This window comes from Egretta garzetta, unplaced genomic scaffold (genome assembly GCF_000687185.1).
Source record: "Egretta garzetta isolate BGI_Z169 unplaced genomic scaffold, ASM68718v1 scaffold17, whole genome shotgun sequence".
In the NCBI taxonomy this organism is placed as follows: Eukaryota; Metazoa; Chordata; class Aves; order Pelecaniformes; family Ardeidae; genus Egretta; species Egretta garzetta.
This window is the reverse complement of record NW_009260136.1, coordinates 795074-806773: the sequence shown is the minus strand read 5'-3', so window position 1 is coordinate 806773 and position 11700 is coordinate 795074. Positions and strand designations below refer to the sequence as shown.

General features: G+C 46.6%; 1 protein-coding gene across 1 annotated transcript; it reads left to right on the top strand.

Moving 5' to 3' along the window:
• The first annotated feature begins 1068 nt into the window (after nt 1-1068).
• On the top strand, nt 1069-11646 carry CST7 (cystatin F). Its single transcript, XM_009641624.2, has 4 exons — nt 1069-1388; nt 6123-6295; nt 6595-6711; nt 7185-11646. The coding sequence occupies exons 1-4, from the start codon at nt 1313-1315 to the stop codon at nt 7260-7262; spliced, it is 444 nt and encodes a 147-aa protein (XP_009639919.1). The 5' UTR covers nt 1069-1312; the 3' UTR covers nt 7263-11646.
• Nucleotides 11647-11700: the final 54 nt, after the last annotated feature.

The following is an 11700-nucleotide window of genomic DNA, read 5'->3' as shown; positions in this document are numbered from 1 at the left end:
AAACCCCCCAATATAGCCCCTCTCATTCCTTCTCAATGTTTTCCACAGGCTTTGGGGTGATTCAGAAGCTCTGTGCAAGTAGGACTGACAACAAATGCGACTCACCATGCTTGCCCCATTCCTTCTTGGTGGGACGTTTCAACAGAGGGTTTACCTAATCCCTTCCTACAAGAAAACGCTAAGATTATTTTCCCCCAGCTGCTTCTGCACCACCTACACTGGCCTGCATTAGGACTTTGCTTTGGGCAGTAAGATGTCTTTGCTCAGAAAGGAGCACAGTTCATTGATGGGGCAAGTGAAAGGCAACCACCATCTTCCTGCTTACCTGAAACAAATGCACACACACACTCCACGACACCCAGCCCTTCAGTGAGACATCAGCCCATCTCCCAGTATCCCAAATCTGGCAGCTGGTGATTTCAGGTGCATCAAAAGGTCTGGCAGCCAACTCCTTTCCCCAGACTTGTAAGCTGCTCAGCATGGACCAACACAGCCTAGAGATGACCTCTCTGGAAACCAAACACTGACCCTGGGGAATCCAACCCCACAGCTGAAAAGCTCTGCACGCCACAGAGAGCCAAACTACTTCTCTCCTCACGTTTATCCTGCTCTCTGGAGAGCACCTAAGAAAATCTCACCTCCTTTGAGCCTAACACAGCACTTTGCTGTTGTCAAGGCACCTTTTGTAAATGTGGGGCACAGTGTTCTCCTCCGCCACCAAAACAAAAATCCTCTTCCTGCTGGCTCTGCTCCACACAGACCCCTCAGGTAGGCACCCCTAAAACTTCCTTGTCTCCCTCACCCAAACCTCACGTCTCCATGTCAGGGGAAGCAAGACACTGGGCCCATCTTCTCTGTCAGGCTTCTCCCCACACAGACACCCAAGTCAAGACACACAAGTCAAGAACTACATCCCCAGGGCTCACTGCCCATTTTTTAGGGATTAAATTTCCCCATGAACTGTAAAGCACATGACTGTTACTCTCCTCACCCCCACACCACTTCCCAGTGTTACATCACACATATCTGCTCATGCGTCTGCACAGCCCCTAAGGGTGACGAAGCAAAAGTCCCTGTCTTTTGCAGGACTAGTGCTGCTAGCACCAAGCCAGAGTTTTGCAGTGGTGCTTTGAGTTGCGTGGTCATCGGCAGAAGACAAAGTCTGCATCAGAGCTGTGATGATTCAGGGGGTTTTAGGGTGGGTTTTTTCCTTCCTCCCAGCCAATAAGAGCACTCAGAGGCACATCTTCCCCCGCAGGAAGCAGGGCGATCACTCCTCTCGTCGGCTGGCTTCTCTTCTGAAGTGGTGGAGATGGCAGTGAACTCCACCTGCACCTTCGCCGCACTTTGCTGTTTAGCACTCTGGGGCTTTGCCAGGACTTCAGATGGTAAGAGTGGAAAATAATTTCTGTTTTCCTTGTGCTTTAGGTCCTGTGAGTGCTGCTTCCTAATGCACTGGTAAATAACAGCCCTTCTCCAACTGCTGCCCGTGCTGGCGCAGCACTGCAGGGTTCAGACTGCAGCTGAAAATCCAACTGCTTAAGAGACTTTCTCTCCTTGTAGCGAACCATGTTATCCAGGGACATCATCTAAGGATTTTGAAGTCAACTTTCGGTTTTAACTTATTTGTCAGTGTTTAAACTCTGCGTGACCTTGATTATTAAATCTAAAGACTGTGGGTAACAATTTGACTACTAAGTACAGATGGGCACTTGAGTGCCGATTAGCTGACTTTAATGAAACATTACTTCGTATCGTTTCTTTCTTTGCTGAGCAAGGAAACTCTCTTGATTGCAGCTGGCCTTAAATCTTTGGAATGGGAGCTGCAGACAGGAGTATTTTCTCTCTGAAGGTTTTAGCTCTACTTCAGTTTCACTTTGACTCCCATACACAGAAAGTACTGATGCACTCAGGGTTAGCCAGTAGCTTTTTGTTTCAGCTGTGGTTTCCTCTGGGGGTTGCAGACATATACAGGAACTCTGCTGCGAAGATAAAGCCTAGCCTTGCTCCTAGAAATGGGGAGGAGGTTTTGAAAGCACCCCATGATTCAGGTGGCCAATACAGTGCTTTATACTATAATACTGGTTATTATACTGTTTAATATAGCGTTCATGTATAGCTCTGTTTATGGTATTAAATAGAAATACTGCAGATATTATTTAAAGTATTTATTATATAAATATATAACATTTATTAGCTGTTTCCCTTGGTAAGCAGAGGAAGGAATACAGACAGTAAGACAGAAAATGTGTTCTGCATGATGTGACTTTCTTATTACAGGGCTCTGCGATTCATTGGAGGTGTGACTTACTGGGGCTGCTGCATTTTGTTACGAAGCACAGCTATAACTTTCACGTACTAAAGATTTCCTAATATAACTAGTCTTGTACCCTCACAATACTGCTACTGCATTGTTCAAAGAAGCCTAAAATGTAATGCATTTTACTGCAAGAACAGTGATTTAAAAATAAGGGAATCTTAAACTTGTGTTTGGTTATATAAACGTGTTGTGATGTACTGTTTTGAAAGCACCCCATGAAAAAAAAAAAACCAAACAAAAAACAACTGCCAATTTGCTTCACTGCAGGCTGGGAGAGAGCATCCACAGGATTGTACTCTCATACTGCAGGAACAGGGCCCCCAAATTATTCCTCAGTGAGGAAAACACAAGAGAGGGCCTCTTAATACAACATTCAACTCATCTCTGCAAGAACGGCACTCTCTTGCTTAATAAACGGGCAGTTGCCTCTTGACTCAGAGCAAGAAAAGAGTCTACGCTACTACCGTCCAACAGAAGGAAGAGGAGGGGGGCCAGATTTTTCCCCTTTCTCTTCACATTTCCAAATCCAGAAGCAAGGATGGGGTCTAAAATACAAATTCTCTGGCCCTAAGCATCTCCCTGTAAAGCAGTAAGAGCTGTTTTCCCAAGTCATGAGATCACATCTTCTGGCCTGGGTATTGTAGGTGCCCAACCAGGACATGCAGTGCCTCTGCTCCCACCCAGACCTGGACAACAAGTGTTTCACGAACATTGGTATGCCCAGAGCCTTGCACTGTTATCTGACCCTCTGGGCCATTCTGCTTTGCTCTTAGAGTGGGGCCATCACCGTACACACATTCAACTTTTTACGGTAATGGCCTTCAAGAGCCAAGCTAGGGAAGAAGCTGGGAAAGGCTGCAGTGAAGAAAATCAGAACTACGTGTGCCTCACACCAGAGAGTATCTGGGTTTGGGAAATACAGTGGTGCAAACTATTCCAAACACCAGAAGTGATTCCAGACCGGTGTGTGTGCCATGCAGTGACCACCTTCAGCGAGAATCAAAGCACATCAAGAAAACCAAATCCTAGCCTTAAGGAATCTGCGTCACCAGAAGAAAACAGGGGGGGTAAAGTTCTCCCACAAGGGCTCAGTAGATTTTTTTTTTTATACCCACTTTGCTCTGGTATGAGTCATTCTTAATACCAAATTGCAATGGGTGAAGGAGGTGAAATGCCTGGCACCCCTTAGTGATAGCTGGGGCAAAAATATTCTAGCCTACCATCCACCTACAACACATGGTGTATTACCAGCCTGCTGCCTGTCTATAATGCATGGTCCAGCTTGCTAGACTCTGAGTCTACCTCTCCAGATGTTGCACTTCAGAGGCCTTATGACAGTGCTAGATCTACCAGACACTGGAGTCTGGAACAAGGGCACTTTGAACTCTGCCTCTTGCTTTGAGGAACACATTTCATAGTTTTCTCATACACACAGTGTGACTTCAGCCAGCCTCACTCACCCTGCCACCCCATGCCTAGAAAAAGATCTCAACATGACTCAAGAGATGTTGAAAGCTATAAGCCACAAAGGGACTTTCTGCTAAGATTGGAAAAGCCTGCAGTTATCTCCTCCTACTACAAAGGACAGTATCTGCTGTCAACATCCCCACCACTGCCACATCTGACTTTCCAACAGGCATAAGAGCATAGATTCAAGCAAGGTCCCGAAGAGCAGTCAGATGAGCCCAAGCCAGTGACCTGCTCTCAGCCTGGCAGCCTGTCTCAGTTGCTAGGTGAACTCAGGCAAAAGCTCGTTCCGACAAGTTGAGCTGGTATTGATGGCACAGGAAAAAGCAAGGCATCCCTGAGGAAGAGGACAGCTGGCCCTATGGGCAAGGCCCAAAACAAGGCCCTGCTCTGCCTCAAGCTTCCTTTCTGACTTCAGGCTGGTCCTGCATGGCCTTCTGGAGTCATCTGTGGGTCCCACCACCTTTACTCCCCAGGCAGAGTCCCTGTTCAGGACAAGATGACAAACATGCTTTGGAAAGTCTTACCCATGAGCTGACCACTGGATAAGATGTGCTGCTTGAGAAATACCTTCAGTCCTAGGCTGTGTGGTCATGAGTCTCTGACTCTTGAATCCCACCCTTGGTACAGTGGGAAAATCATTCCACAGATGACAATCTCAGGACCTACAAGTAGATTCTGGGCTGTTACATGAAAAAACACTGCCAGGTCGCTCAGCACTGGCTGCACACCCAGTCCCAACATAGATCAGAGACATGGGGCAGGAAAGCTTGTCACCTCCACACCAGACACAAAGCCACTTGCAGAACATCCGCTCCTCTCAGACACATGACCTGGGTCTTTGAGCTCCCACCTGCAAGAAAACATGGGGGTCATTAAGGTAGCTGGTATATCAGCCAGGAAGAGATGTGAATTTGGATGTCCTCGGGTTGAGGAGGGATGTGGAACTGAGTCTCTCCTTTGCAGGTCAACACTAATCCCTGAGCAGCGTTACAAGGGGGTGCAGCCATTACCACCTGCGGGGGGAGGATGCCATATAGTAACTAGGGCATTTGTAAGCAACCTGAAAGCTGAATGTTTACAGCCTCCTGTGCCGATGATGGCATGTGATGCTGGGGTTTGGGTTGGTTTTTTTTTAATAGACTCTGGATGACCAGATTGCCCCTCTCTCTTCTACTTCAGAGTTTCTTAGTAGAAACTGGCTTAAATACACACACACTATGCTCTGCATGTGGCTGTTAGTGAGACAACTAGCTGGGAAAAAAAGCTGAAGGTGATAAAAAGCTTGACTTCAACAGCAAATTCAGGACAAGCTCTGCATGCACATCTGTGTGCACATGCACACACAGGCTCGCTGCCTACACACACAGAGCATGAACGCCAAGGGTCACCTCCCACACTGGCAGGTCTTGGCATCAACGGTGGCTACACAGCAGCTTGCACAGGTTGAGGATTTTTTCCTCTAGTTTGTATTTCAGAATGGGGAAAATGGAAGGGTAGGCAAGTGTAAGGGAGAGGAAATACTGGTATTAACTGTAAGCTTTAAGCGTCTTCTAAATTATTGAAAAAACAAGCAGGGCACAAGGAAGTTAGCTACACAGCCAAGTAAGTGTAATAAGGGCTGTGTGAAAAAAGTGCTCATAGTTGAAAGTTTGTGGGGGTGCAGTGCCATGTCCCGTCCCCCCCTTACTTCCTACACACCTTGTTCCTCCACTTCATGGCTGTGATACTAAGATGGTCCCTGGCATTTGGGTCAGGGCGGCACTACTTCAGCACTCAAAGCAGCCCATTCTCCAGGACAATGGGGAGCTAGTCCGAGTTCTGCTCCAGGCCCTTCCCTGCCCAGCTGGACAACAGGGATACCCTCCCTCTACATGCTGGCAAAGGAGAGGGTATCTTCCCCCCACCTTTATCACCACCTATATCCCCCTAAAATAAAAACCTCAAGATGCCATCATAAGGATAAAGGGAGGGTGGGAAAGGCTTTATGTCTGTAAGCTGGCATGCCAATCAAGAGCAGCAGGGCTCTGCCAGCCAGTGTTTGGTAAGTTACCCAAATTATACTGTACTCTGAGCAACATGATCTAGCTTTGTAACTAGATTCAAAGTTGGGCCTTCTATAAGCCAGGAGTCACACCAGAGACATTCCAAATAATATTTGTGATACCCTGGCTTCTTCTAAGTCAGTTCAAGCTCTGCTACCACTTCTAGCAGCATGTCTTTCTGTTCACTTCATTCCACAGGATTGTTTCACCATTACATTGTAGTGGATGCAAGCAGAGCCTTTTCAGGCACCACCTGATGTGTTTTGCACTCATATTTTGTTTTGTTTCAGCTACATATGTACCACCACCTCATTCGACCATGAAACCTGGCTTCCCTATCCCAATGAACACCAGCAATCCTGGCGTTCGCAAGGCAGCTCGCTTTGGGGTTTACAAATACAACAACAGTTCCAATGATGTCTTTCTGTTTAAGGAATCACAGATAAACAAAGCCATGGTACAGGTAAGAAGAGCCCGGGCTTCTGGTGGTCCTCCACACCATTTACCAACTGACCTTCCTACAGAGCACCCAAGACATGGGAGCCCTGATCCTCTTCAGGACTGCTATGCATGCCTAAAGATAAACAGCACATGTCCCTCTATCCCATTTGACTGCTCCACAGGAGGGCTCCGTGTCCCGTCCCCCCACCCTAGTAATCAACATAACACACTTCTATCCACAGCACCACACACAATTCACAGATGTAGCATTTGATCCCTTTCCCCTGCCCTTACTTCAAAGGAGGAAACTACTTTCTCTAGATTGTCAGAGGGCTGAAATACATGCTCCACGTGGAAATTGGACGCACTGTATGTGAGAAGAAGGAGCAGTCCAGCCTGGATAGCTGTCACTTCCAGAGGAAAAAAAACCTGCAACAGGTATGTGTCCAGTTCATCCAGGGTACCCAGTAACTGCAGGTGATTCTTGGCCATCTCTAGCTGTGTAGTCACCTTCAGACCAGCTCTGCCATGTCCCTACATATGTACAAGCCTCCTCTGTGCAGAGCCAGCTGGGGTGAGGCAGGGTTATCAGTATAAGCAGCATAGTACCTTTCATGCACGGCCAGCTCCTGTCTGCAAGGAGTTGGACCAGGCATAGCCACCTATCCCATATTCCTGGATAAGTGGGTGAAATTGTGCAGAAATAGAATATGTGCTAAACAGAGAGATTTCCTGGGTGGGGGAAATCCCTACAGGAGATTTCCCACTAGGATATGACTACTTAGAAAACAGTAATTTTCCCAGGATAAAGGGGGCACACAAAAAGATGCTGTTCTCTCCTACCCCATCACGGCCCACAATGCTGAGAACAACCAGAAGCCACCTGAACTTCTTCACCCTTTCATTTGCAGATGCTGAGATGCTATTTCGAGGTCTGGATAATGCCTTGGTTACACAAAGCACATGTTCCCGTTGCTCTCTGTCACTGACCCACCTTTCCTCATGAGAGCCTGACTTACAGGGGATCTTCCACCATGAGTTTTTCCTTGCCTGGAATATCAAGGCCAAAACTGAAGCAGGGAACGGCTGTACAGAATCACCACAGAGCTTTTCTCTCAAAGCACATGGTTGTTTTTCTCCCTTAGAAAGATGCTCAAAATCTGAGCGACAAAGACCTGCCTTGACCGAATTTATTGCTATCCAGTTGTGTATCTGTTTTTCCAAAACTAAACTGCAGACAAAAGCATGTTGTCTTTCATTCAGTAGAGCGCCATCCACCTGCTGGCTGAATTTCCAAGTAGCGTGAACACACCCAGGAAGCTCTGTTGGACTTGCTTTATTCTGTGACGAATCTTCACACAGCTATGACATAAACAAGTCTAAACCACAGCACATGTGACTACAACACCCAGGAAAGCTTTACAACAATGGGATATTTTGTGGGGATACACACCCACAAAAAGCCTTAAGAGTCTCCAGTGCTAGAGAAAAGGTTAGACATTATCTGTCAGGAATGCACTAGGTAGAGTTGCTCTTTCTTCAAGAGAAGAGTATGGATAAGGCTGTCTTCAAACACACCCACAGCCCAGAAATTACACTAGTCTAACTAGTGCTTCTACTTTAATCAAAACCTAATCTATACCATGAAAGGCCATGAATGCAAATGCTAAGACAAATAAACCAAATCATATTCCTAAGGCATATTTTTGCTGAGGTTAAACAATGTAGTTTCATTCAGGTTAATATAAGACATTGAATCTCTGTCTGACCACAGCTTATATTCAAGTTTAGTAATATGCTGGTCTTCTCTAGGTGGGCATCTACCATTCCTTCTGCCTCCACTCTTCATGTATGGACAGATTATCGCTTACACTGGACTAAGGCCCTTATTCGTAAGGATTTGGGTAACTGCTCCATTAATACAGCAACAAAGTCTGGACGCATGTTCAGTCATACACAGACCAGCACTTACAAATGGATAAGGCCCTGACCTAAGCTATGAAGAACACCTTCTTTCCACAAACACCCCTTCTCTTCTAGTAGTTGTTGCCTTTCTCCAGCAATATTGCAACTCCTATTAGCAGTAACATCCACACTTTCAGTCTTTATAATAACCATTCAGCCAAGAAAGGCTCCAGGCCAAGGTCCAGGGATCTTAAGGCAGACAGATCTGGCAAAGTCTTAAGTTCTGCTTCAGAAACATCACTTGTGATGAGCAGGTGGCCCAGAAGCAGTTCAAATTCAGCATCCAGTGCTGGAGAGACAGCTGCGCTGCATCTTATCTTTAGGGGCAGCAGTGTCTTAGCTGGAAAAAAAAAGAAGTGCTCAAAAGAAACCTCCAGAAGGGCCATGGATGGATGTAGTGTGGTGCTACATTCACCCATCACACAAGCCACCATTGACAGCCTAATGCCAAAGACAATGAAAAAGAAAGCCAAGTATGGTGGCTCAAGTTGTCCGCAAAGCAGGAAAGCCAAGTCACAGCTAAGTTTGTAAGAGGGCAAGAGGAACCAGGAGGAGCTGCTCTCCAAATCTCTAAGAGGTTAGCAATGGTCTCAACTCCTCTTCCACCTCAGCTGGGTGCTCCACACAATGCCAAGGGCTTCCAACCAGGCCATCAGCTCCAGACAGCCTGGGCACAGAACAGGCCCGACAGATCCACATTTCTTCCTTCAGCCAGCAGGACAGCCTGGTGCTCAGTAACAGATGTCACCAGCCTTTCCATATGCCACGGTAGAGCGAGAAGGCAGCACGCAATCAGCTTAGGTCTGCACAGAGATTCATGGGGGCAGTAAGCATACCACAGAACAGTCTCCCATGTAGGGTCCCTTGAAGGGTCATTCAAGCCCCTGGCATAAAGGCCTTCATCTCAGTCTCCTCACCAAGTCAATTCCCCATTTGTCAAAGAAACAAAAGTTAAAACCAGGTGAACCTGGCATCATGCAGCTTGACAAACCCAACATGCTCTTGCTGCTCTCTCAAGGAAAATGCAGCAAGATCATTCTGACCTCTGTCCAAATACGCTTGTTTGGAAGCATGTTTTACATAAAACTGTTGCCAGCACTTACTGCAACACAGACGAGCTCATTGCAACCAACACAGTGGGAAAGGAGACAAGCACCTTCTGAGAAAGGCAGATTAGCCTTATGTTTACAGCTGCAGCAAAGTGTTTACTGTAACATTACAATAAGAAAGGCACACTGGAATAGCAGCATCCATCATCAGATCCCTGTTGTGATCACTGAGCTGACAGACCCAGAAGCTTAGGAGGTCATTATCTCATCTGCAAAGGTTACTGCCACAAAGCAGACTCAGATTTAAAGGAATCTGATTTATGCCAAGGCTTTGCAACCACTTTCATCAGCTGTTTACACTGAGATACCAACCTTTGCATAAAAGTGTCAGGGGCACGCGAGTTATCTTCCAACAGCTCTACTATAGGAGAAGTTTGCTCCAGAAAAGGGACAGGGCAGTGAGCTGTGGAATAGCATTTTAAATAGCTTCAGCAAAATCTTCTTGATACTTGCACCCCGCAGAAACATCTGTTCCACCAACAAGGCAAAACAAAACATACCTTTAAAACACACAGCTGCAGTGTACTCCAGCTCAGTTTCTTTTCCTTAGGCTATTTTACTGCAGGGCTTTATGCTAAAGTAAAGATCTCCCCAAGCCCTTCAGAAGACCAGGCACTGTTCTCCAATTCCACATCCCATAGTCTGTCCCAAAAGCTTTGGCAAGACACAGGAAGCACCCTCAGGCTCTTCTGAGAGTTGTGCAGAGAGGGTTTCCTTCCTTCTTAGGAAGCCATAGCCCCTTTCTCCTGCCACCAAAAAACAATCTTGCCCTGACAAGATCTTTGGATACTGCTGTAAATGCTCCTGCTTCTTCCAGTGTGGGCGGTGTGTCAACACTAGAGAAGAGCCAGCCTCAGAGCTGCAAAGGCGTCATGTTCCTGCACTGATACCATCAAGCAAGAAGACAGAGCTGTTTTTTTTGCAAGCCTGACTTGTTCCAGCTTTCCCCATTGCTCAAGGCAGATGTGTCACCATCCACCTGAAACTGTAACATGCCACTGGCTCACACTTCTGTGGAAGTGGAACAAGCCTATAAAAGCAGTCTTCCCAGGAGCACCAAGAGGAGTTAATGCCCATTTGTTTGTCCCACAGGCATTTTAATGCTGCTGCATTACTCTGGGAGGATTGCATTTGAGGAATCATCAGGGATTAAAAGCACCTGAGCTTCTACAAAAACACTGTTCTTAAGCACCCTTTACACTTAGTAATGAAAGAAGCTGTGTGTCAAGTCAACCTGTTTCATCTGGGTTCTACATCCTTTGCATACAAAGGATGGACTATCGGGATCCAGCACAGCACCAGGAATGGGAGCCAACACCATCTGAGCTCAGGGAAGGCACACCTTTCAGCCTCTGCACTTTGGGTCTCCTTGAACTGGAGGTATGCAGACCCTGCATTCAGATACATATCATAAGATCATTAAACTGCACAATGACACCTCTACCTGATACTGCAGTTCCACCCTGGTCCCCCACCAGTGTTGCAGCCATCATGACAGCAATTTACCTCCTTTCAATTTTTGCAGCCATGGAGGCATCAGCAGTCTTGGGCCAGACACCTGTCTCACCAGGAAGCATCAAGCATACTGACTTTCCCTTAGTGCCTCACATGCCACCATTTCACTCTGCTTCAGACTGAGCTCTAACTTACAGGGTCAAGCACAGCACTGAAAAACCTTGCAGACAAGTTTCAGGTCACTATTAAAACACAGGAGACAGCCAGATCACCTCCCTGTACGGGAAAGACTGACCCATGTTTATGTCCACGAAGCTCCAGCTAAAATGAAATGTTAAGGTTCTTACGACGAATGAAATACCAATGGCCAGGTTAAGCATGGCCTGTTACCATGCAAAGTTTGTTGCTTAGGTTGGTATTAAGTTGTGGCACCTACCACAGTTTACATTTGGTGCTTTACAGACTTCAGTGGTCTCTACTTTTTTAAAGGGAACTGCTGACTGACTGGACCTGTACCCGGTGAACTCTCTCTATTTGTAGAGGCTGGACAGACAGGCTTTATTCATTCTGAGAAATTAAATTGAGAAGAACTGCATACTCTGTCCAAAGCCTTAACCTTTAGACAAACTCATTTAGACTGACAGCTATTCAACTACTTTCCAACGAAGCACAGAAAAGCAATGAAAAATTTCTATTGCCCGGGGCAGACACAATGACAGGCAGGGCAAGTAATCAGAAACTATAAATGTGTATTTGTATGGGCACAAATTCCTGCTTGCCTCTGAACCCTACTCCCAGAATTTACCTCCTGCCCTCAGTGCAGAGCCTGCCTTTTGTCTGTCTGCAGTCATTTCTAATGCAGCCATAGCTAGAGGCCCACTCTGCACAGCTGGAGAGG

Excerpts from the sequence above, each read along its gene's own strand:
- CST7 (XM_009641624.2), top strand. The coding sequence starts at position 1,313 with ATGGCAGTGAACTCCACCTGCACCTTCGCCGCACTTTGCTGTTTAGCA. Across the intron at positions 1,389-6,122 it reads CTTTGCCAGGACTTCAGATG|CTACATATGTACCACCACCT; the intron begins GTAAGAGTGGAA and ends GTTTTGTTTCAG. Across the intron at positions 6,712-7,184 it reads GGAAAAAAAACCTGCAACAG|ATGCTGAGATGCTATTTCGA; the intron begins GTATGTGTCCAG and ends TTTCATTTGCAG.